The sequence below is a fragment of the Pelodiscus sinensis genome, chromosome 31 (genome assembly GCF_049634645.1).
Source record: "Pelodiscus sinensis isolate JC-2024 chromosome 31, ASM4963464v1, whole genome shotgun sequence".
Lineage (NCBI taxonomy): Eukaryota > Metazoa > Chordata > Testudines > Trionychidae > Pelodiscus > Pelodiscus sinensis.
The window spans coordinates 723307-748929 of NC_134741.1; the positions used below are offsets into that span (position 1 = coordinate 723307).

Below are 25623 nucleotides of genomic sequence, written 5' to 3' on the forward strand. Positions count from 1 at the left end.
GATTTAAATATCCCCCGCGGCATTTAAATAAAAATGTCCGCCGCTTTTTTCCGGCTTTTAAAAAAGCCGGAAAAGAGCGTCTAGACTGGCCCCGATCCTCCGGAAAAAGTGCCCTTTTCCGGAGGATCTTATTCTTACTTTGAAGTAAGAATAAGAGCCTCCGGAAAAGGGCACTTTTTCCGGAGGATCGGGGCCAGTCTAGACGCTCTTTTCCGGCTTTTTTAAAAGCCGGAAAAAAGCGGCGGACATTTTTATTTAAATGCCGCGGGGGATATTTAAATCCCCCGCGGATTTCCCTACGACGACTAGTGAAATTTACATGCCCCTTCCGGAAAAGAGGCCAGTGTAGACGTAGCCACCTAGTTTAAAGCCCTCCTCCCAAGGTTAGCCAGTCTGTGTCCAAACAAGGCCTTCCCGCTCCTGGAAAGGTGAACTCCATCTCTGCCAAGCAGTCCTTTCTGGAAGAGCACCCCGTGATCAAGGAAGCCGAATCCCTCCTGGCGACACCATCGTCGCAGCCAGGCATTCACCTCCAGGATGCACCTCTCTCTGCCCGGGCCCCTACCTTTGACAGGAAGGATAGAAGAGAATACCACCTGCGCTCCAAACTCCTTCACCAGTACTCCCAAAGCCCTGTAGTCACACTTGATCCGCTCAGTGTCACACCTGGCAGTATCATTTGTGCCCACATGGATGAGTAGCATGGGGTAGTAGTCAGAGGGTCGGATAATCCTCGACAATGCCTCCGTAACATCTCGGATACGGGCCCCTGGCAGACAGCATACCTCTCGAGATGAGCTGTCAGGGCGACAGATGGGTGCCTCCGTTCCCCTCAGAAGAGAGTCTCCAACCACCACTACTCTACGTTTCCTCCTCGCAGTGGTGGCAGGAGACTGCTCAACCTTGGTGGTGCAAGGCCTGGTCTCCTCCACTGTGGGGGGTGACTCCTTGTCTCCTGCTGAAAGTAAAGTGTAATGGTTATGTAACAACACAGTGGGAGGGTTAGGAGCAGGGGTGGAACACTGCCTGCTGCCGGAAGTAACCAGCTGCCAGTTCTCACCCTGCACCACTGCCTCCTCCATAAGTGGCTGGTCAACAGTCCCACATCCTAGGACAGTGACCTCCGTGGACTCCACAGGAATACTGTCCAGGAATTCCTCATGGCTTCGAATGCTCCTCAGCCTGGCCACCTCCTCCTGTAGCTCTCCCACCTGCTGCCTGAGAGATTCCACCAGCAGGCACCTTTCACAACGGTTGTCTCCCCCAGCCTGGAGATCACTCAGTGGGAATTGCAAGCCACAAATACTGCAACACCACACCAGGACCTGGGTAGAGGCATCCATGCTCAGGTTCTCTGTCTGGATACAGGCACAGGTGGAGGAGACAGGAGAAGTACTGGCACAAGCGCTTCGGGTCTTCATCACCATCAGTCACTCCCTCTGCTCAACTCCCTCTTCAACTCCCCTTCAACTCCACACTTCAATACTGTAAAATTCAAACAGTCAGGCACAGGCACACACTCACACCACAGCTTGTACTCTTACCGGGTAGCCTCTTCGGCGGTGGGGTCGCTTTGCTCTCCCTCTTCAACTCCCCTGTCTGCAGTCCCCTGGTCGCACTGCTCTGGCTTTTTAAAGCCTGCTTGCCTAGGTCAGGCCTGCCCCCTTCTGAGTCACACAGGGGAAGGCTGAGCCTGAGGCTAATCAGAGGCAATCAAGGGAACAATGGCAGGCTCTCAGTCCCAACTCTCCACAGAAGCTGAAACTGAAACTGCTAGCACTCACCTGGAATCAGACTCTCAATTCACACTTCAATACTGTAAAATTCAAACAGTCAGGCACAGGCACACACTCACACCACAGCTTGTACTCTCACCGGGTAGCCTCTTCGGCGGTGGGGTCGCTTTGCTCTCCCTCTTCAACTCCCCTGTCTGCAGTCTCCTGTCCGCTTCGCTCATACCCAGAGCAATTCTTTTTGAGTTGGTGTCTCAGGGAGTCTCTCCACTTTCCAGCCCCCCATGTGTGAATGCTGCTCTCTGGGGGTGCCTGGGAGAGTTGAGCTGGGGGCAGGGCCAGCCCGAGTCATTCTTGCACCATGGGCAGCAGGTACGTGCTGCATGCATGCCTCTGCCCCAGGGCGGCAACCTCTGGGGAGCACCTGCTACAGCGTCCCTTACCACTTCAATCCGGTGCCTCCATAGGTTGGCGCCCCGGCTAGCCCATGCCTTAATCCGGCCCTGGCTGGGGGTGAAAAGTGCCAGGCTGAGTGGGGTGGGGATGGGGACAAGAGTTTGTCTTTGTTTCTCCTTTGCAAATAAAGCAGATGGTTAGTTTCTCCCCCTCCTGGGTTATGTCTACACTCGTGGCTTCTTGCAAGAAGTCATGCACAAGAAAACGTCCACACTGCCATTTGTGAGCTGTGCTTTTGTGCAAGAGCACCCATGGCAGTGTGGACGCTTTCTTGCGCAAGAAAGCTCTGATGGTCATTTTAGCCATAGGGCTTTCTTGCACAAGAAATCCCTGCCGTGTCCGCACTGCCCTGTTGTGCAAGAGCTGCTGTGCAAGAGGGCTTACACCTGTTAAAAAAGAGCATAGCTCTTGCACAAGAAGCCCTCTCTTACCACACCGTACTGTAAATTTCTTTGTGCAAGAGGAAGCAGGCAGTGTGGAGGCTTTGCGGATTCTTGCCGAAGAACGGCTGTACTTGTGCAAGAAGCCGCGAGTTTAGACAGCCCTGGTGTCCTTTGTTCTGTAGTAACTGGCTCCCACCATCCCATGGCTGCTTCTGGAGATCCCTAGCTGGGAACCCCTCTCCTGGAGGCTGGGGCTTGGGCAGTTCTATGCAGGAAACCCAGGGCCGGATTAAAGCATGGGTTAGCCGGACAGCTGCCCGGGGTGCCTGATATCAGCTGTAAGGGGCGCACAGCGCCCCTTATAGCTGCCATCAGGCACCACGAGTCTGTATCGTGAGCTGCAGCAGCTCCCACCAGCCATCCTGCAGTGGCTGCCCGAGGCAGGGGCCACGTTAACCCCCGCCACGCCAGCCATCAGCACCCTTCCCCCCGCGGCTGTGGGGACCTGCACAACCAGGCTCGGCACCAGTGGGGGTGGCCAGGCAAGGCACATGCCTCCTGCCACCACCAGCTCCGTGTGTCCTCCCCCACATGCCGGGTGGGGGCTGGGCCGCACATGTGCCCTTCCCCAACCCGGGGCACAATTAACCTGTCTGCCCAGGGTGCTGGAATGGCTCAGTCCGGCCCTGAGGAAACCCCCTCCAAGAGGGAAGCAGGGATGTTGCTGTGGTGTCCCTGAGAACAGTCAACCCACTCATTTGTTGACCCAGGGGCAGCGGCCTGTGGCTCATTTCCCCTTCCTCACCTGGGCAGGGACACGGCTGGGAGTGAGGGTGTCCTGTTTCTTAGGGAGCTCTGACCAGTGGGCTGGGACCGGGCTTGGCAGAAATCTTTCCCAGAGACACATAAGCTGGAGAGATGTTTGTGGGGAAACATTTTGTAAATGTCGATGGATTTAAATAGTTCCTGCAAGTGGGGTGTTTGAAGCTTTCATTTAAAAATTTCCTCTGTCCTGTTGTTTCTGCTCTGTAGTGTTATCCCATTTGTCTGCCATGCAAAAGGTCTGTGTCAAACCCAGACCGAAAGAGACCCCCTCTTTCTCCATTCAGTTCCTTCTCTGCTCCCTCAGGCCCACTCCTGTCTTTCACACAGCCCCAGCTGCTTTGCCTTCTGCCCCAGTGTGTATCCTTCCCTGGTGCTGTAACACTATGGGAAGGGATCCTTTGCCAGCTTCTCAACTAGTAGCTCATTTAGGGCATGTTTACACAGCAGGGCAAAAGTCAAACTAAGATACACAACTTCAGCTACTTGTTTGTGTAGCTGAAGTCGAAATAGCTTAACTCTGCTTTTGGCACCGTCCACAGCAGGTAGTGGAAGGAAGAGAACTCTCCCTTTGACTTCCCTTACTCTTCATGAAATGGGGGTTACTGGAGTCAGAGTAGGAAGTCAGCCAACTTGTACTTAATTTGAAATAACAGCTTGCTGTGCAGACAGGCACTTTATTTCAAAATAACATTCTAATGTAGACATGCTTTTATTGTCCCATCACAGAGCTGATGCCAAACAACAGGAAGCTACATAGTGCTGAAGGGGGACAATCAGATACTGAAGGGTTTTTTCCCCCCTCCTCTCTTGGTTGGGGGAATAGACTCATTTGCTTCTGCTTTCCTATGGGGATGGAAATTTCAGTCAGTGTCCCCCTCCTGGGTTCTACTAGAGGTCAGTGACTTTTCCCACCTAAGAGCTAGAGAAAGCTAACATCATTCTGAAGCTGCAGCTGCTGCTACAAGGTGTCTCCCTCTCAAACTCCACAATGATCCTTTGACACAACAGTTTCCCAGCCCCCAGGATTTGGTTCAGTTCCTCATGGGCCCTGATATAACCCTGCCGCAGTTCCTTAGCCTTCGCTCTGACTTGGTCTGTGGTGCACCGGAGATAACCTTTCTTTGCAAGGCCATCAACCACTCAGCCATAAATATCGACGTTCCTCCGCCTGGACTGCAGGGCCTGCAGAGACGCCTCCTTCAACCACAGCTCCAAGAGGGACTTTATCTGTGGCCCAAACCATGACAGTGCCTGGCATTTGCTGCTCTTTGCTTGGTCCTGGGATGTGTCCCTGGAACACCAGAGGGGTCTTGTGCCTGTGACATGGCTCTCTGAGAGGAAGGAAATGCTCAGTCTTAGCCAAACGGCCGAGAAGCAATGCTTTACGGCAAAAAAAAACGAGGACAGCTCTTGGGCCGGATCCCCGGGCGATGCAGAGCAGCCAGCAGCCACTTCCCCACCTCCCTAATTTTCCCACACGCTACAGCTGCCTGCTTTGGTGGTATAGTGGTGGTCCTCCCCCCACCATGTGTGCGAAACACCACCTGCTCTTGCAGACAGTGCAGCCAGATGCTAATTTCCCACCACTGGACGCAAAGGCATGATTGGTATGGGGTGGTTTTCACTGCAGCTCAAGTGGTCCTTGCTTCAATTCCAGGTACCCCCTTTAAAAGCTGATCATCTTAAATGGAACAATTGCATCTCCAATGGTATCACAGTTTAGATTTCTGTTGTACAGGGATTCTTAAAATGACAACAGACTCATAATGCTTTCCAGTGCCAATGCACATAAACCAGACAAACTCGTCCCTCAGCTGAAACCAGTTCAAACCTGTGTGTCTGGTTTCTATTCCCATCAGTTCAATGAGGGTGTGCTCTGGATGCCCATTGGCAAGTTGTTGGTCTCCATGGTCTCCATGCAGAAGAACAAGAACCATGTCCAGCTGGGGAGGAATGGCCATGCAGAGCGTCCAGTAGCCACTTCCTTGTTTGCCACTCTTGAATTTAGCCCAAGAGCCGAGAAGCTGCACTCTTCCACCCAAAAACCTCTGACACTCATCTCTCCCCAGCTTCTTCCTGACCCCTCAGTTGAGTCCTTTCTCAGGGGGAGCTTCTAGGAACCTGCATTCCTGGCTGCAGGGTGGGTCTGGGTTCCCACAACCTTTGAATCAATGTGAGACATGATCCCAGGCAGGGGTGGCCCGTGAGCCTAGGCAAGCTAGGCAGCTGCCTAGGGCGCTGCTGGCCAAGGCACCCGTGATGATGTCACGGCCACTGATGGCCGTGCAGGCAGGGGCATCGCAGACAGCTCCCTGCCTATGGCGCTAGCTGCTGCAGCCGGCCTCAGGCCGCTCCTGATCCAGGAAACCATCTTCTGGAGCTTTTTCCTGTCCCATGGAGCTCAGGGCAGGGGGACACAAGGCTGGTGTCTGTGTGGTGCCAACACGTGTAACACATGGCAACATTTCAACTTCCTCTGCCGGTGAGGGAGCCAGATTGTTCCCATGAGGCCACATGCAGATGGGGCAGGGTCTGGAGAGGTGAAGCAGTCAATTGGAGCAAGCAAGGAGAATAGGGTATCAACTAGCTGAGAGCCTCAGGCACACAGCAGCACTTTGACTCCTGCAAGTTGAGTTCAAATCTCAGTGAGACCTACTGGTGAGGTGTTCGTTTGTGCAAATCCTTCATAATTGATCTTCTTGCCCCACTTGTTCAATTCCACTTTGTGCTTCTTGACTTTTTCAATCTAAGGACCTTGAAGAAGTATTTAGCAAAGCTGCTCCAGTGGCGCAATGGGTCAGTGCACAGTACTTGTAGGAGACATGCTGAGGTTATGAGTTCAAACCTCACCTGGAGCAGTGATTCTTTTTAGTCCCTGCTGGGCTGTCCCCTTCCAGTGAACGCGGTGGGAGCTGGGATTCCACCTCACATATTATGGCCTCTTCAGAGTGAATGCTGGGTGGCCAGAATCCGAGGTCCTTAGTGAACCTCAGGACAGGGAAGCCAAAAAGCATGGAGCACAAGGACCTCCTAGCAACCACCCCAGGCCCCGCAGGGTCTACTAAGACTTGAACTCAGATGGCAAGACTCAGAGTCATGAATACTGTTCCTTACACAATGGGACCTAGACAGAATGGCTGGGGTAGACACCTGGGACCCTCAGTTCTCAGGCTGGCCTCTGCACTCCTGGCTTCCCTCCAGCTGCTTCATCTCTCAGGACTCTCTGGCTACATCTACACTGCACATTTATTATGGAATAAGCTTTGCTTATTTCAAAATCGCATGTCTACACTGCAGGGAAACCTCAAAATGAGTCCGAGGAGGCTTCCCTAATGTAGATGTGCTACCTTGATTTAGAGCCCAAGTTGAATAACTTAGAATGGCCCTGGGGAGGGGCTATTTCGAAATAGAAGAAGTGGAGCATCTACACACACGCATCATTTTGAAAATAGCTATTTTAGAATAGGCATTAATCTTTGTACACTGAGGATTACAGAAGTCAGAAATAGCCGTCCATTATTTCAGAGTTATTTCAAAATAACGGAATTGCTGTGTAGACGCTCACATTGTTATTTTGGAATAATGGCCATTGTTCCAAAAGAACTTTTCTGTGTGGACAATAACCTCTGTCCTGCCCCAGTTCGGCTGCTTTCAGGACAAACTCCTTGTTACTACCAGTCATAACCTGGAGTCAGTGAGGGTCCGTCCCACCTGAGATGTGTGTTCTACAAAAGCCTCTCGTTCTCTACGCACATCTCAATATTGGCTGCAGACACTTATTTTGAATGGGGCTGTAGCTCAGTGGCATGGTGTTTGACTGCTGAGTACATAATCCTTGGTTCAAATCTGAGCGCTCCCTGCGAGAGTGTCTATTTAATGGAGACATTCACATTTCCATTGTATGTGAACTCTTTCAATCAATACAAACCCTTAGGCTACAGGCAGGAGTTTTGCACAAAAACGAGCAGAGCACTGCACGAGTGTTCTTGCATAAGTAAATTTGCACTACAGCCTTAGAAAACAGGGCTTCTTCCAGAAGAGTTATTCCTCTCCCCACAAGGAATAAGCCCTCTTCCACAAGAGAGCAGTGTAGACAGGCAACATGAATTTCTTGTGCAATAAACCCGTATGGCTAAAATGCCCATCAGAGATTTCTTGCGCAAGAGAGCAACCACACTGCCATGGACCTCTTGCACAAAAGCACATCTCTTGTGCAAAGCACTTGACAGTGTGGATGTGCTTTTGTGGAAGACCTTTTGCAAAAGAACTCTTGCGCAAAACAGTTCTTACACAAGAAGGCTACAGTGTAGCCATAGCCATAGTATTATGACAGTGTTTAGGTCAGTAACTGGGGCCACTAAATGGTGCCTCTGATCTGTGACCTGGGGATCCATGTTGGATCCCCTCAGGCACTGGCCACTCGGAGAGTGGTCAGAACTGGATTTTCATGCAAGTGGCAGGAGGGTTCCTGAAAATAATGGTGCTGCACAAGAAGATTTTTTTGTGCAAGAAGGAGCAGTGCAGACAGCTCCTTGTGCAAAAGCTCATTAGGTATGCAAATGAGGTGCGGCAATATTCATCCCCATGCCTCATTTGCATATCTTATTGCGCAACAACGTGCAGTGTAGATACAGCCAAGGAAGCCAAACACTGGCATTACCAAGGATTTGCAGCAAACCAACACCTCACTAGCAGGTCCCACTGAAGTCGTGGTGCAGGATTCAGACTCACTTGCCTAGGAAGGCGCTAGAATCTCCCTGCTTCACAGAAAAATTTTTAAGCTTAGACAGAAAGCAGAGGGGCTATGTTTACACTGACAGGTTCTTGCACAAGCAATATGCAAATGAGGCTAAGCATTGAATATCACACTGCTCCTTCATGCACAAGAAAATGCCTCTTGAAATTAAGCAGCGAAACAGCTTTGCACAAAAAGGCTGTGTCTACACTGGCGGCTTTTTGCACAAGAACATCTTGTGCAACAACATGTCCACACTGCCATGTGCAAGCTGTGCTTTTGTGCAAGAGCATCCATGGCAATGTGGATGCTCTCTTGTGCAAGAAAGCTCTAATGGCCGTTTCAGCCATAGGGCTTTCTTGGGCAAGAAATCCCTGCCGAGCGTCCACACTGCCCTCTTGTGCAAGAGCTCCTGCGCAAGAGGGCTTACACCTGTTAAAAAAGAGCATACTCTTGTGCAAAAAGCCCTCTCTTACCACTCCATACTGTAAATCTTCTCACACAAGAGCAGGTGGGCAGTGTGGGTGCTTTCCAGAAGAACAGTCATTATTGCGCAATAATCCGCCAGCGTAGACATAGCTGTACAAGGGGGGACCCCACCGACCCCCGCTTCGGGGTCCTCTGACCCCGTACCGTGGGGGCTTGATTCCCACTCAATGTCTAGTCTTCCCGCTTTCAAGACGGGGAATGCGGGTTGTCGGTCGTGCCTTGTGCAGCCGCACGGCCGGTCACCAGCTCACACGTTTCTCCCCTCCTTATGGAGGGGGGAGGGAAAGGGGGGCCCGGGCCCACCCTCACTCACGGGCCCCAGCCCAGGGCCCTAAGGACACGGAGGTATTTAGCTCCGGTCCGGCTGACGGGGCTCCATGCCGAAACGCGTCAGCCCGCCAGCTCCACTGAGCTCTGCCCTGGGCTGCTTCCTTTCCCTCCTCTGGCGCCCTTCCTCCCTCGCCTCGGGGCGGTCACCTTGGGCTCGTCCGTCAGGCTGGCGTTCGAGCGTCCGTATGTCCGCACCTTGCTCTGGGCGGGCTTCCCAGCCCAGAGGACTGTCGTGGCCGGGCTCAAAGGGAGGTGGTTTCGCTCCGACCTCCGCCTCTTTGGCGACAAGCCCCATCATGGCTGCCGCCTGACTCCTCTCTCCCCCCCCCCCGAGCGGACGGGGGTCCATCTTAAATCTCCCGCCGGGCATCCGCCTTTGCTCACGTCACCGGGCGGGCGCCTCCCCTATCGCCCGTCCTGTCTCTTCATTGGCCGGCTCCCCTGTCACTCCAGGCAGGGAAGTGCCGCCCCTGCTACCACCGCGTCGGCCGCCACGGCGCTACCGCTTCGGGGGGGGGGGCGGCCGGCTTTCCCTGCCCCGGCGCGGCCCGCGTGCATGCCGCGCAACCCCGGCAGGGCCCCCCCCTTACCCCCAGGAATGCCTGCTCGGCGGCGCCCCAGGGACGGCCGGGGACGCCCCGTCACAATAGCCAAAGGGTTTCCATGCACATGAAGGGGCAGTGTAGACAGCTCCTTCTTGCACAAACCCCCATGCCACGAAAATGGCAGCTCATTAGGTATGCATTTGAGGCACAGTGATAGTCCATGCTTAGCCTCAAATGCATATTGCTTGCACAGGAACCCACCAGTGTAGAAATAGTCAGGGAAGCCAGCCTCTCAGGCTATATCTACACTGGCAGCTTCTTGCACAAGAACAACTCTTCTTGCAGAAAAACTTGCCTGCTGTCTACACTGCACAAGCGTTCTTGCACAAGTACATTTGCAGTATAGAGTTGTAAAACAGGGCTTCTTCCAGAAGAGTTACTCCTTTCTCTATGAGGAATAAGCCCTCTTGCATGAGAGCTCTTTCACAAGAGGGCAGTATAGACAGGCAACATGAATTTCTTGCACAAGAAGCCCCTATGGTTAAAATGGCCATCAGAGCTTTCTTGCGCAAGAGAGTGTCCACACTGCCGTGGATGGTCTTGTGCAAACGTACATCTCTTGTGCAACAGGACATGGCAGTGTGGACGCTCTCTTGTAGAAGAGTTTTTGCACAAGGGCTACATCTATACTGGCAGGTTCTCGCACAAAAACTCTTTTGCAGAAGAGTTCTTCTGTAAAAACTTTTCCAGAAGAGAGCATCTACACTGACATGTGCTTTTCTGCAAGAGCTGTGCTTTTGCGCAAGAGCATCCATGCCAATGTAGACACGCAAGAAAGCCCCAATGGCCACTTTAGCCATCGGGCTTTCTTGTGCAAGAAATTCATGTTGCCTATCTACACTGGCCTCTTGCACAAGAACAGTTGCGCAAAAGGGCTTATTCCTGAGTGGAAGCATCAGAGTTCTGGCTCAAGAAGCCCTGATTTCATACATGAGAACTTCAGTTTACTTGCGCAAGAACACGTGGCCAGTGTAGACAGGCAGCAAGTTTTTGTGCAAGAGTGGCCACTTTTGCACAAGATCACGCCAGTGTAGACACAGCCAAAGTTTGTTCCACAAAAGAGTTCTTGCACCAGAAGCCAACAGTGTAGATGCAGCCTCACAGTTTCCAGACAAGTAGGAGCAGAGAGCTCCTGCCCACATAAATTGACAGAAAAAAATGCTGTAAAACAGCAGTAACAAAAACCTAGACAGAGAACAGCTGTTTCTTTCTTTCACAGCAAATACCAGGGGTATGTCTAGACAAGCAAGCCGCTTTTGCGCAAAAACTTGCCAGCTGTCTACACTGGCCGCTTGAATTTGCGCAAAAGCACTGACTTTGTAATGTACAAAATCAGTGCTTCTTGCGCAAATACTTTCACACTTCCACTCCGGAAAAAGCCCTCTTGCGCAAGAATACTTGTGCAAGAGGGCCAGTGTAGACAGGGAAGAACAGTTTTGCGCAAAAAAGCCCCGATGGCTAAAATGGTGATTGGGGCTTTCTTGCACAAAATCACGTCTAGACTGGCCACGGATGCTTTTGCACAAAAGCACTTTTTGTGCGAAAGCATCCATGCCAATCTAGAAGCACTTTTGCGGAAATACTTTTAACGGAAAAACTTTTCCGTTAAAAGTATTTCTGCAAAATCATGCCTGTCTAGACGTAGCCCAGGGGAAAGCACAAATGCAATCCCCCACTACCATAAATTGTGCAGTCAAGTCTCCCCTTTTTGGGGGAAATTGCAGGTGTCAGCACACTACATGTGTGTCTAGACGGGCAAGACTTGCCACTTGTCTACACTGGCTGCTTGAATTTGCTCAAGAGCACTGACGATCTAATGTAAGACTGTCAGTGTTCTTATGCAAATACTTTGATGTTCCCACTCGGGAAAAAGCCCTCTTGCTCAAGATGTCTTTTGCGCAAATGCATCCGTGCCAGTCTAGACACTCTTTTGCTGAAATGCTTTTAACAGAAAAACTTTTCTGTTAAAAGTATTTCCGCAAAATCATGCCAGTCTAGACGCAGCCTGAGTGTCCTTGGCCAGCTAGCGAGTGGCACAAAGGTTCCCAGCAGCGATGACTTTGGATAGTTTGAAAAAAGCTTTCATAGCCTAAGTGAGATGGCTGAGTGGTTAAGATGATGAACTACTAATCCATTGTACTCTGCGTGTGTAGGTTCAAATCCCATCTGCTTCAGACATTTGCAACCCTCTCTCCCAGAGCTCTCTTCAGTTCAGTGCTAGCCTCTCCTATAACACTGCCTGCAGCAGCCTGGGGAAATCTTCACAGAGACCCTCCCAGATGTGACCTTCTGCCTTCAAAGGGTAACCTCACAAAGGAGATGTCAGGCAGTGGGAGTCACTGAGATTGGCACAGCCCTGCAGCCTGTCCCACCTGGCTGTTGCTATTGTCCCTCTATGAGGTCACTCCCTCCCAACCAATGAGCTAAATTGCAGCAAAAGGCTCTTGTGATGTCAGTGCTGCCTTGCAAGGCTCATGGCCAGCCCCTTGGCATGTTTGAGCTGCTCCTACCTGTGTCACCCCCACTCACTCAGGGTATGTTGACACTACAAGGTTATTTCAAAATAATAGCTCCCAAAATAAGTATTTCAAAATAGCTTGTCCACACAACAGGGAAGGCTTGAAATTAGTCCAAGGCAGGCTTCCCTAAAGTGCATGTGCTATATCAGTTTAGAGCCCCAGGAAGCACTGGGCATTAATTACATGACTCTGAGGAGTAATTATTTTGAAATAGCAGCAGCTGACTGTCCACACTGTTGCTATTTCAAAATGGCAATTTTGAAAGAAGTGTTTTTCCTCCTGAAATGAGGGCTTATTATTTCTAAATAATTCTGAAATAACAAACTTGCAGTGTATAGATGTGCACTTACCAACTCTTCTTCCTTCTCATCATTAACACATCTCCTTCCTTGCTCCTCTCACTCCCAAAACAGGCAGTGCCTCACAGAAACATTGACCCTCCTGCTAAATCCCCATTTCTCGTTTATTTCACCTTATTGCTTTCATCATCATCAGTTACTGAGGGTACGTCTGCACTGCACGCTATTCTGGAACATTTATTCTGAAATAGCGAGTCTACATTGCACAGAATCCTCAACTTCTGTCCGAGGCAGGATTCCCTAATGTAGATGTGCTATCTCGACTTAGAGCCCCAGAAGGCACCGAGGAGGAATAAGTTAGAATGGTCCTGGTGCGGGGCTATTTCAAAATGGAAGCAGTGGAGCGTAGACACATGCCTCATTCCAACATAGCTATTTCAGAATAGGCGTTATACCTCATAGAATGAGGTCTACAGAAGTCAAACTAAGTCATCTGTTATTCTGAAATTCCTTCAAAACAATGGAAAGGCTGTGTGGATGCTTCCAGAGTTATCTCAAAATATCTCCGCTGCTCTTCACTGTCCCCTCTCACTCAAGGAAATCATCTCTGCCCTGTGTAAGGGAGCAAGGCTGAAGCCCCAGAGGGCTCTCCTAGGACTTGCCAAGGCAGAGACACTCCAGAGCATCATGTCCTGGTGACATTCATCTTCCTTGCTGAACCCGGCATGTCTGTGAGGCTCCGTGTTTGTTTCTCTTTTTGTGAAAAGAAAATGACCTGGCCATGCAAACCCTGCCAGTGCACTCCTGGTTTCTCTTCCGCTTAGGGGTAGGGAACCTTTTGGGGGTTGGAGGGCTGCTGACCCACAGATAAATCAGTTGGAGGTCGCACATAGAAGAGAAGCAGAAAACCAAAAGCCCCCAAACCTTCGCTGACTTGGCCCAGACAATGCAGGCTTCGGCTATACTACTACCCCAGCAATTGCTGTGCTGCTAAGTACAGAGAAGAAATAATAGGAAGGTTAACATGTTGGCTCTGTGGTACACTGGAAAGTGTGTTGGATTTCTTAGTTGCACCACTCAGTATGAGTCAGGCTAATCAGTCAGAAGTTGTTGGTTCAAATCCTCCTTGAGTCACTTTAGCTGCTCCCTCATTTCCAGGGAAGCTTTTACAGAATAGGCCACCCCCTGAATGTGGACAAATGGGCCCAGGACAAGGGAAGAAACACAGGGCTGGACCCCAGGAGCTACAAGTCTCTGTGCAAGGAGGTGTCTTTTCTTCCCACAGACACAAGGGAGTGAAGAAACTTAGTGATCTTACATAGTCCATCTTTTGTTTCTAATGGTCTTTTGTGCTCATCTCTAATGTGCTGCAGGACCCTTCATTGGTTTTTAACCTTTCACAGCTACAGACGACCAGCACCCCCCTCTGAAGGGAACGACTAGTGAGGATGAGAAATAGGAAATCCAGCTGCTTTCTCAGGCTGTTCCGTGTCTTCTGGGGGCATCGTCCCATTTCCCAATAATTCTTTTCCCATCATCCTTGTGACATTCGACCTCATGTCAGTCTCTCCAGGGACAGGAGCAGAGTCCAGGTTTTGGGTTTCTCCTAGAGCAGCAGCAAGAGCCCTGTTCTATCAATCCCCTCCCACCAGTCTCATTTTCTAGCCCAGAGACACTGGCAGTTGGATGGTTTTCCCCTGGCAGAGGCTCTGGGCAGGCAGAAGGAGAGGGAAACGGGAGTGAGGGGGCGTAAGCAAAGCAGGGCCTAGTTGCTCCTCTTGGGATTTCTTTGTGTTTCTCTTGGGGTGCTAGGGGAGGAACTGGAAACACCACGTGACTGTTTTTCACTGCCTGTGATTGGGCCCAACCTGGCAGCAACATGCACAAAGAGGCCAATGCAAGAGCTCTGGAAACACTGTAGCCTTCTTCCAGAAAAGCTTATGCAAATGAAGCATGGGGTAGAATATTGCCGTGCTTCATTTGCATAATTGATTAGCAGCCGCTTTTGCACAAGAGGTTTTTGCACAAAAAGGAGCTCTCTGGAAGCCATTGCTTCTTGTCCTATGCTCAAAGGCCAAGGAGAACAATTTTTCTCCTTCCTCCTTGTGAGACCTTTTGCAATACTTGAAAACTATCAATGGTCAACTCAACGTGGGCAAGAGGAGAGTCAGAAGGTGCAGAGGGAAGAGAAAATTAGCAGCCCTGAGACACATTATCTAGGTGCATCCAGAAAAGCCTGGTGTGACTATGGGGCCAAGACTGCAAACAGCTGTGTGTGAGCAGCCAGCTGGCACCGGGCAGAGCCCATCACATCTGATGGTGTTTGCTGGATTGGGGGCTACATTAGGAAGAAAGAAGTGGGGCTCTCAACACAGTCATCTGCCCCTCCTAGCTCACATGTGCCCCTGCACACTGGTAACCGGCGCTGTCACTCCCATCTCCCTCAGCAAAGAAACCCAAAGACGCTCACTCCAGTGCAAACAGACAATTGTTGGTGCTACCTGCCTCATCCCCTGCAATACACGTGTTGTCGTCACAGGCACTTGCAGCTTCTTGCTGCCTTAGGCCTGGATTTAGCCCCTTGTTTGCTTTCCCGGGTACCTGAGCTCTTCCTGAGCAGGGAGATGGGTTACTTGGGGTTTCCAAAACAGCTAAGGGACTTGAGAGCACAAATCTCACCAGAAGCCCAGGGAGCTGCTTATGCCCCTAAGACACTTGGGTGTAGATACATGACAGTTGCAAGGAAGCCAGATGGCATCAGTGCCGCTGGAGCCAGGGAATGGTGTGGTCATTGCAGCCTAGGCTCTCAAGCCCTCCAGAGCCCCAGGGTTGGCATTGACTAGCTGGGGTCTCTGCCACAATGCTCAGCGCTAAATTTTAACAAGGAGCCTCTTTCTTCCAAGAGTTCATTTGGCACCAGAGTTTAATGTCCAGCCTACTCTGCAGTACTGCACGAGGAACACTGCTACAACCCAGGGCCTGCAGCAGTGGGAGAATTTGCTGGAGGCAAAGGGCTGCCTACACCAGTGGGTTTCAAACAACAGGTCACAACCTAGTACAGGGTTGCAGAATGTCAGGCATTGGGACTTGTTGCTTCAGGGTGATCAGTGGGGGAATAAGGCAGCTCTCCTGGCACTACAGCAGCACTGTGCCCCAGATGTGCCTAGCAGCAGGCCCATCTCCTAGGTGAGTGCAGAGGGCAGCTGCAGGGACTTTGCCTGGCTCTTAGTTCTGTTCCTACCCAGCCCCACCTCTGCCTGTCCCCAGCCTGAGGTGGGGAGGAGCTTTCAGGCATCATAGAGATGAGGAGCCAGGGGCTGGGTACAGGAGAGGTCTCCAGGGTCACTGAGACTGGGGTGGGTGAGGCTAGAGAGGCTGATTTCAGAGATACAGGTAGAGCTGAGTTTTTGTGCCCCCTACCCAGAACCAGGGTCGGATTCTCTCCCCAGGGAGGGAGCCTGGTGGGAAAGTGAAGATCGGGACATTGGCACCAGCATCGATAAATGTCACCTGCCCCCGGTCACAGTCCAGACAAATCCGGATCCTGCTGAGGGGGTTCAAGGATAGGGGGGTCTCAGGGGAGGTGAGAGCTTGGAACTGATGCCCCCACTGCTTCACAGCCCAGATCCCCACCTCAGGGCTAGAGCTCATCCATCCCTTCCTGCTCACAGACTCTCTGGCCACCCCCACAGCCCAGTATCGCCCATCCCCTACCTCCACCTCCCAGCAATGTCTCCCCGAGGTGAATCCCTCACGGCCCAGCACATAGGGCACAGAGTCAAATCTCTCCGGGGTGCTGGGCAGTCGCTGCCGTGGTTCTGCCCATCTCACACGTTTCCGATCCTCAGACAGGACGAGCTGGGGATGAGCTGTGTCTGGATCCAGAGTCACAGTCGCTGGGGAGAGAGAATCAGGGCGTGAGGGGCAGAGCTCAGCCCTGGGGGCGGCTGGGGCCATTTATCACCCTCCCCAGCAGCCCTGTTGTGGCTGGGACAGGCCTGGGCCCCAGGGAGCTGCCTCTGCCCTGGGCCCTGAGACTGAGCCGAGCTGTCACTGCAGCACCTCAGCCTGGGCAATGGGACCCGCTTTATCAGCTTCTCATCTGTGTGCAGAGGCTGCAGCCTCCTGCCCCCAGCTCGGGCTGCTCCATCCCCAGGGCCAGGCCCAGAGCAGGAGGGTTCAGTGGGGGGGGAGGGGGCAGAGGAGGCAGGTAGCAGCCTTAAACCTCAGAGGGAAACTCCCTCTCCTGCTGCAGCCTCCACCCCCCGCCCAGGGCTCAGAGGGGAGGGGGCAGCGTGGGGAAAGAGCCACCTCACCCCAGAGAGCAGGGCCTGGGCATTAGTCACCCCCAGGGCAGTGAGGCTCAATGGGGGGAGCCCAGCTCTGGCTTCTGATCTGGCCAGGGGCAGGGCCTCTGGGGAAGGGGATCTGGGGTGGGGTCACTGAGAGGGGCCAGCACAGGGCAGAGGCTGGTGCCCAAGGAGGGGCTGTGCTGATCAGCTGCCCCGACACAAAGCACAGCCCCTGCCTGCAAAGCCCCCTGCCTACAAACTGTGCCCATAGTAAGAAGAGGAGGGTCCAACCATCCCATTGCTTAAACGAGGGGCAGGACATGGCCCCTCGTCCTTCTGATCCAGTGCCCCTGGGGCTCCTCACCACTCAGTGGGCAGGTTTGCGGGCTCTGTGGATCATAATTGCTGGGGGTTTGGTTGGTGATTTGAGCTACAAGTTCAGGAAGGTGTTTTCAGTCTCCACTTGAAACCTCACCCTGTCTGAAAGCTCCCTGGGTCTTTCCTCTTGCTCTCTCCAGTGCAGCGGGCAGTGTGTCTGGTGGGGGAAGAGAGCAGAGAGGTGAGATTTCACAAGTCCATATTGCCCATGACATCCCCAATCCTAACACACAGACCTGGGTTTTCATTATAGTAGACACACACTTGGGTGTATCTACACTAGAGAGAAGATGGAGGCTGCCGTTGTCAATCTCCCAGTGTTCAAATTAGTGGTCGAGATAAGACAGCTAATCGCACTGAGGGGCACTTCTATTGGTGCCCGTAGCCCTCACTGAACAAGGAGTAAGGTAAGTCTGAGGCAGAGTGCTCTTCTCTCCACTGCCTGCTGTGTGGACAGTGCCAACAGCCAAGTTAAGCTACTTTCAGTGCAGCTAGGCAATTAACGCAGGGTAAAGTTGTGTAGCTTAATTCGACTTTGTCCCACAGTGTAGACGTACACTCAGGTATTTAATGTAAAAAGGTCTGAAGCCTTCTACTTCCTCTCTCACTCAGGCCTCTCCCAGCAAAGGAACCAACCTCCCTGCAGCCTCCCAGCTACCCCAGGACAATGTGTGAAGAGATTCGCTTTCTCCTCAACATCCCCCCCACCCTGCAGACTTCACTGGGTTTGGCTCATTCACTTCCTGACATTTGTCACAGCCTAGGCCCAGATCGTGCCAAGACTTTGGCTTCAGAGTAACTTCACCCACTTTGGTCCCTTTGACACAAGTGGGAGGTTCAGAATTTGTGAACTCCTGGCTCTACCTGTGAGCCATGGGGTCTGTGTACTCAGCGTCTCCGCAGAGAGCAGCACGGAGCTGGCCATGTTTCTGGCTGTGTGTCGGGCATTTTGTGCTCTAAGGTCACTGTAATTACAAAGCGGCTTTTGGAACAAATAAGGTTCAGTGAATCCACCTGAGTGTCTGGGACGGCAAGTGGGCGACATTCTCACCTCACAATTCAACCAAAGCTTCATCTAACGAGGAACCAAATGACCAGCATCGGTCTCTTCCATGGCCTCAGACACTTCGCTCACTCTCCCCTCCCTCATCCCTTCTTGGTACCTGTGAACTGCCTCAGCATCTCCGACAGCGCAGTCGTTTGCCAGGAGAAACCCCTGACTCGCTTGTCCAGCTCAGGAGAAATCTCCTCTGGCAGCTGGAACGGCCCCATCTCACACCTGGAGAGAGACAACGTCACATGGGGACACTGCACCAAGTGACTCAGTTCTCCAGCTCTGGCCAGTGAGTCGCTGCTCTGCTGGGCCTGGAGTTCGAATCCTCCAGTTCTCCCAGCCCAAGAGCAGGGGCAGCGCAGCACTTGGCCCTGCAACGTCCCCTCAAAGGTCCCATGAACAGTCTGCAGCTCTGGCCTGGGGAGACCAGCTCGGGGGCAAAAGGGGAATTGAGTCTCCACGGCCAACTCATTCCTTGGCCTCCAGGCGCTGAGGGACAGGAGGTTCCTGGGGAAGGGCTGAAGGAATCTGCCACTAGGGACTAGACTGAGACACCAGCTCCCCCCTCGCCAGCCCATTCCACACAGGTCTCCTATCAGCCCTTGGGTGGGACAGACTCTTGGTCCCTGCTGCCCTGGGCTGAATGTGCCCAGTGCCCAGCAGTGACAGGCCCATGTCCCACCCCGCAGCCCTGAGCAGCCAGTCCCCAGGGAGGTGACAGCTCCAGGAAACACTTGAGGTCAGACTGTGCCCTGAATGGGGAATTCCAGAGTCTGCTGGGCCAAGGGAGTGCCACAGGCTGAAGTTGATCAGAGATTTGTGCCCAGCCTGTGACCTTCCCCTCCCATCTGGCTGCAGAGCCCTGGGGAGATGTGGTGACAATATCAGCTCCAAGCTCTTTCCCTGCGCTGTGCAGTGTGAGGGGAGTGAGAGACACCTACCTGCTCAAGGTGCTTCTGACATCCTAGAGGGGAGAGAGAGAAAAGAAACTCAGTCCCATCGGACACATATACTTGTGATTCAGGAGTCTCCCTTCCCTGTGTGGGGAGCTGGGACATTTCTCCCTCAGTCTCACCTGCAGGAATTCACTCGCTGGCTTCTGACACTTCCCCTCCAGCTCACTGATCAGCTCACTGAGACAGGAAATCTGCACGGAGAGTTTCCTGACAGTGTCAGTCTGGAGCCTCCCAATTTCCTCATCCAGTTTCTCCAGCTGGGCCAGCAGGAGTCGCTCTTGTTCCTCCAGGAACTGCCGCAGCTGCTGAAACTCGGCCAGAACCTTCTGCCTCTTGGCTTGTGTCTTTTTCTGTATGAGAACAGGGAAAGGGCTGGTCAGGGGACCTTTCCTTGGGAGCTGAGTGTGCAGGAGGGAGAACTTGCTGGAAAACCCTCAGATTTCTGCCATTTCTGCCACTCAGCAAACAGTCGATCTGTGGAACTCCTTGCCAGGGGATGTGGTGCAGGCTAGGACTTTAACAGGTTTAAAAACAGAGCTAGATAAATTCATGGAGGTTTGGTCCATCAATGGCTATTAGCCAGGATGGGTAGGAATGGTGTTCCTAGCCTCTGTTCCTCTGGAGGTTGGTGACAGGGGAGGGATGACGTGAGAATTCCCTGTTGTGTCCCCTCCCTCTGGGGTATCTGGTATTGGCCAATGTTGGCTGACAAGATACTGGGCTGGATAGACGATTGGTCTGACACAGTATGGTATTTGACACTGTATTATTTGACTCTGCCCTTTGGGTACTAGGCAGAGGAATCTCTCCCAGCTTCTACTTTGGTCCCTGCGTCTCTCTGAAAGGTACGGTTCCCTGATTGCCATGGGCAACGTGTTCTGTTATTCATGGGCTCTGGGAATTCAGATCCAGAGCAGCAGGGGGCAGGATTCAGCACCAGCCTGACAGAGATGCCAGGGGAGAAAACAGAAGCAAACCTGTTAGTGCAGCAAAAGAGCAGACCCAGCAGACAGCCCTTCCCAGGGACATGCAGGTCACTGGGGGAGGATTTCTGGGAAACCCACAAGGACTGGACATTAACTCATCCCCTGACATGGCAGCTCAGGGCCTGTCTGCACATGGATCTAACCCAGCAATCCATGGTCATGGAGAAACTAACCATCTCTTCCTCACCAAGGCCACACAGGAGCCTGCCTCCAAACAGCCCCTCCCCCCGCCAGTCCCTGCTGGTCCACAGCCACAGGCACCTACCAGATACTCCTGGCTTCTCCCCTCCCCCATCGCTTTCCATCTCAGCAGCTTTTCTCTCTCTTCCCTCAGAGTCTTCAAATGAGCCTCAAATTTTCCCTGAGGAAACAGAAATGAGCTGGGAGGTTTCATTGGGAGGCTGGGAGGGGTGCGAAATGGGGCGGTTTCCCACTCACAGCCCCAGTGACTGTTGGTCCCAATCTCTGGGTACATCTAGACTGCAGACTTTTTCCTGGAAAAGCTCTGCCTCATCCAAGGCCTGCACCTGCTTTTCTGAAAAAAGTTTCAGAAAAGGAGACGCGTTTTCTCAGCATCCCTGTACCCCTCGTTCTGCAAGGAAGAAGGGATGTTCCAAAAGAGGCTTTTTTTCTGACATTTGGCCCCGTGTAGAGGGGCCAATTGTTGGAAAAGCCTCTTTCAGAAGAAAAGTGGAAAAAGATTTTCCAACAGAACTTGGCCATCTAGACACAGCCTCTGTGTGACATCAGGGCCTCCGGGGAGAGATCTCAGTTATCACCCGGTGGTACTGGGATTTGTGCGCTGACTAGTGGCACCATGTGTAACAGGCCGGGACTCACACTGAGGGTGAATCAACACAGCTCTGTGAGAGAGGATTTAAACAACAGAGTGACACCAATCCCAGGAGCCACCAGGGTTTGAACAGGGGCTGGGAGCTCAGCCCTGAGGCCTGGGGACTGCCCTGGTAGGACAGAGCTGGGCTAAGCACCAGGGCAAGCCCCATGAGATAGAGGGAGGCTCAGGGGGCCAACAGCATAACTGGGAGCCTGGACAAAGTGGCAGGGGAAGGGTGGCAAGACTCTGCTCTCTGGGAAGGGCCAGGCCCTAGGGCAGAAGGGGCAAGGTTGGAGACAGTGAGCCCTCAGTGCAGCCTGGAGCGTGATGCATCAGAGCCCTCACAGCCACCCAGCGCGCTGCAGCAGTGAGTTAAAGGGCCGGGAGCGCTGGCTGCCTTGGCTGCCTCAGTAGCAGCTGTAGCCAGAGCCCTGGGCCCTTATGAATCACCAAGACCCGGGGCAGTTGCCCCCTTAGTCTCCCCTCATCCGAGGGCCTGGGGAGACCATTTGTCTGGCTTTAAGCTTCGCAGTCCCAGTTCTGTGGGGCTCTGTCCCAGCCCGATGGGGACTCAGCCCTGGCCATGGCTTTGTCCAGTGAGAAAGGAACAGGAGGAGACTGAGGATGCAGCAGGACCCCTGTGAGGGTGGGGGCAGGAGGGGGTGGCACCTCCACGCATAATGACGTAGATGGGGTGGTTTGACAGAGGCAGGGACAGGCCCATAGAGGGCACCCAAGAGTGAGGGAGGGCCCGGCAGGCAGGCGTGGGCATGTCCTGTGCTCTGGGGATGGGTCAGTGACTCCCTTAATTAAAAGGCTGATTTCTGTTCAGGAGGGTTGGGGTTTGCCCCAGCGCTGCTCTGCAGTGGTAACGCCCTCCGGGCAGGTACCCACTGCCCCAGTCCCTGGTACAGCTCCTGGTAGCAGTGCATTCTGGGAGATTGCCAGAGGCTGCCTGGTGGGACTAACAAAACCACGCTGGCTGGTCTGTGCCCAGGTACCCACTGGCACAGGTCAGACCAGCACCGGGCAGCTTCAGCCTGGGGGTAGTTTTGCTCCAACCCAGTCTGATCCCAGTGGTGCCTGGCATGGCCCTGCGCTGCCTGGAGTCCTGTGGTGGGTGGGCTCAAGGTGCTCGGGGTCCCACACAGTATCCAGCCCAGTGACCTCCTCTAGTGCTGGCCGTAGCATCTGAGTTTAACCCCTCATGAAGCAGCCCAGGAGTTCAGCATCCCAGTGGGAAACCTGCCCTCCCTGCTGGGCCTGGGCCTATAGCAAGGCATCTTTCCCTCCTGACACATTTCATCACTGGGGCTGAGGTGGCAGCATGGCCTAATGGTTAAGCTCATAGACTGGGTCTGGAGAAACTGGGCTTCTATGCTGAACTCAGCCACTGAACTACTGGCTGACTCACTATCCTTTGTGCCTCAGTTTCCCTCTCCACCTTCTGTCTACCTAGACTGTAAACCATGGTCTCCAACCTTTTTAAGCACAAGACCACTTTCTGAATGTAAGTGCATCCAGGATCTACCTCAAACCCAAATACACTTACCCTGCTTCCTTCATGCCCTTCCTCTGATGTCCTACCCCTGCTCACTCCATCCTCCCTCTCTCCCCCATCCTCTCTCCCTTTCACTAGGCAGGGGCAGTGGGTTGGGACAGAGGCTCTGGTCTTGGGCTAAGGGATTTGGGGTGTGAGAGGGGCTCTGAGCTGAGCCTGGGGCAGAGGCTTGGGGTGTAGGAGGGGGTTCAGGGTAGAGGCTCTATAAGGGAGTTTGGATCCAAGGAGCTCAGGGCTAGGAGAGGGGCTTGGAGTGCAGGAGGGGGTTGATGACTGGGGCAGAGGTTTGAGATTCTGGCTCCAGCTGGACACTGCTTATTTTGGTGGCTCCAGGGTGTGGTGCAATGGGGCTAATCTCACCCCTGCCCTGGCCTGCAACACTCTCAACAGCAGCCAGCAAACTCCCTCCACCCCAAGCCCTGTGCCTCCTCCATCTGTTCTTTGGAAATAGAACACGGGGGGGGGGGGCACCCGGACATCAACGTCCCTCCTCTTCCTTCCCTGCTCTGTGCAGCAAGCAGGAGGCTCCTGGGCAGGGGGAGGGGAGCAGCTCCAAGGCAAAGGGCAGGAGGTGCGCAGCAGTGGGGGGATGGGCAGCTGAAGGGCTGGCAGTTGACTGCCTCTTGGCCAAACTAGTCAGGATCATCTGTCACAGGCTCCAAGATCTACTGGTTGGTGATCACTGCTGTAAACTGTTCAGGACAGGGATTGTCCCTGGCTGTGTTTTGTGCAGAGCCCGGATCTCATGTGGGGTCTGTCAGGGTGACCGTGATGCAAATACAAGTAATAACCATAAATACTAGTCCTCAAATCTGTAACAACAGCAGCCACTTGTAGCCCCCCTTCTTTAGTCTTAGGGCAGCATATTCCCATAGGCCAGCCTGCCGCTGATTGCATGCACCTCCCATTGGGTAACGGGCCCTCATTTCCCCAGCGGGTGCTGGCTTTCAAAAGCATCCAGCATCTCAGAGAAAACTTTCCTACAGACTGTGGCTGTGTCTAGACTGGCCAGTTTTTCCAGAAAATCAGCCACTTTTCCGGAAAAACTTGCCAGCTGTCTACACTGGCCGCTTGAATTCCCGCAAAAGCACTGACGATCTCATGTAAGATTGTCAGTGTTCTTGCGGAAATACTATGCTGCTCCCGTTCAGGCAAAAGTCCTTTTGTGCAAAAGGGTCAGTGTAGACAGCTCAGATTTGTTTTCCGCAAAAAAGCCCCAATTGCGAAAATGGCGATCGGGGCTTTTTTGCGCAAAAGCACGTCTAGATTGGCATGGACGCTTTTCTGCAAAAAGTGCTTTTGCGGAAAAGCGTCCGTGCCAATCTAGATGCTCTTTTCCGCAAATGCTTTTAATGGAAAACTTTTCCGTTAAAAGCATTTGCGGAAAATCATGCCAGTCTAGACGTAGCCAGTATGTTTAAAGACTTGGTATTTTGCCTCTGTTGCCCCCTGACTGGAGCATTTATTTTGTTACAGCCTCTCCTGGGCCAGGCAGGCTTCAGCTGGCTGGTGAGTCGCACCGGGCCAGGGAAGAGTCAGGGAAATTAGCCAGTGACTAAAACCCAGAGTAATTCCCTAGCAGACAGGGCAGCAGCTCCCTACCTTGTACTCCTGGGCAGCCTCTGCTATGGGCAGCACGGTGTGCATGCAGTGCGCCCGGGACTCTCTGCAGACCACACAGATGGGGGCTTGATCCTCCTCACAGAACAGCTTCAACACCTCCTGGTGCGCCCTGCACATCCCGTCCCCGCCTGCTCCCTGCACTGCCTGTAGACTCAGCTGTTGGGCTAGTTGCCTGTTGGGCTGGGGGGGTCCCTGCTGCACAAGGTCCCTGCACTGAGGGCAGGAGGCAGCTGGGCCGGGTCCCTCCCAGCACCTGCTGAGGCATGAGTGGCAGAAATTGTGCCCACAGGCTGTGATCACCGAGTCCGTTAAATACTCCAGGCAGAGGGGACATGTTGCTTCCTCCTGCAGGCTTTTTACAGGGCTCACTGCAGCCATGGCTCCCTCCGGGCTGGGGAACAAGATCAGTTTCAATTCCCTGAGCTCAGGCTCTGCCCCACCTCCAGCAACAACCAGCTGTTCCCCTCTCTGGAGCTGACTCAGGCTGTTTGCTGGATTGGAAAGAGCAAGCCAGAGACATCCCAGCCCTGGAGGCTTTGGTGAGAAACGTCCCTCACTCTGGCTCTAGCCCTGGCACCCACCCTTGGGCTGGTGTGGAGGGTCCCTGAAGCCTCACATGTTCCCCAGAATCCACCAGATCAGCTCCCAGAATTGTGCGTGTAAGGAGTGAGAGTGAGGCTTGTGCAGAACTCATTTGTGCTTAATGTCTGACGTAGACGGATAAAGTAATAGTTGAGTATTTATATGTATTTAGTTATAAGCTCCCAGTTGCACGGTTTTACCATGTTCAATTTTCACAGCAGTGGGAAATGCTAGGGGGAGGGGAAGGCAATATTTGGCTCAGACAGTAACTATTCAGAGACAGATACTTAGATTCAAACAGTAAAAACTTTATTATTAAACTACAAATTGTCAACGTGACTCTCAAAACAGACTAAGAAAGTCCTTCAATGCTAAGTTCTCAAGCAGCCTCAGTTCTTTCTGTGCCTGTGTGTAGCTTTCAGTTATTATGAATAGGAAGATTTTTTCATCAGTTTGTGAGCAGACAGTGAAATCGAGGTTCGCTGGCATCTGCTCCCTCCAAGCCCAGTGAAAATCAATTCACAGGCCAAACACTTATTCCAGTTGGAATCCATGTTTCAAGGGCCTGATTCTGACATGCACTAAGGATGTTCTGCCTCTTTCTAAAGGAGCCTCATTGTCAAAAGTGCTGCCGATATTAATGACTTTATGGGTCTCATGAACAAAAGAGCCGCCAGGCTGGGTCAGACCAAAGGCCCCTCTAGCTCAGTGTCCTGTCTGCCCACATAGGCCACTGCGGGTGCCCCAGAGAGAATGAACAGAACAGGGACTCCCCAAGTGACCCACCCCCTATGGCTCATTCCCAGGGTCCTGCAAACAGAGGCCAGGGACACTTCAGTGCTGGGCTTTCCAGCATACTGGGGTGTCTGCCAAAGCACCCTGGGATGAAGTGGTAGGTTCAGAGGTGGTGGGGCAGGCTCGCAGGGAAGGGTGTAAGAGGGGATTTGCAGGGGGTTGTCATGGTCGCAGGTGGGACTGTGGG

General features: G+C 52.9%; 1 protein-coding gene and 1 non-coding gene across 4 annotated transcripts; one reads left to right on the forward strand and one right to left on the reverse strand.

Moving 5' to 3' along the window:
• Positions 1–3044: 3044 nt before the first annotated feature.
• LOC102461755 (zinc finger protein RFP-like) lies at positions 3045–24514 on the reverse strand. 3 transcript variants are annotated; one of them, XM_075912912.1, is made up of 8 exons: positions 24039–24514; positions 20306–20401; positions 19174–19404; positions 19040–19062; positions 18208–18323; positions 17142–17201; positions 16089–16270; positions 3045–4728 (listed from the first exon to the last, which is right to left on the reverse strand). In XM_075912912.1, the coding sequence occupies exons 1-8, from the start codon at positions 24435–24437 to the stop codon at positions 4621–4623; spliced, it is 1215 nt and encodes a 404-aa protein (XP_075769027.1). In that variant the 5' UTR covers positions 24438–24514; the 3' UTR covers positions 3045–4620. The 3 variants fall into 3 exon arrangements, with proteins under 3 accessions (XP_075769027.1, XP_075769025.1, XP_075769026.1); XM_075912910.1 differs by lacking the exon at positions 3045–4728 and having other exon boundaries at positions 14845–16270; positions 24039–24512; XM_075912911.1 differs by lacking the exons at positions 3045–4728; positions 20306–20401 and having other exon boundaries at positions 14845–16270; positions 24039–24512.
• TRNAT-UGU (transfer RNA threonine (anticodon UGU)) lies at positions 6176–6255 on the forward strand. The gene is given in 2 exon segments: positions 6176–6213; positions 6220–6255. It is a non-coding gene; the product is annotated as a tRNA-Thr (tRNA).
• Positions 24515–25623: the final 1109 nt, after the last annotated feature.

Excerpts from the sequence above, each read along its gene's own strand:
- LOC102461755 (XM_075912910.1), bottom strand. The coding sequence starts at position 24,437 with ATGGCTGCAGTGAGCCCTGTAAAAAGCCTGCAGGAGGAAGCAACATGT. Across the intron at positions 19,405-20,305 it reads GGAGAAGCCAGGAGTATCTG|AAAAAGACACAAGCCAAGAG; the intron begins GTAGGTGCCTGT and ends GTTCTCATACAG. Across the intron at positions 18,324-19,039 it reads GTCAGAAGCACCTTGAGCAG|GTGTGAGATGGGGCCGTTCC; the intron begins GTAGGTGTCTCT and ends GTCTCTCTCCAG.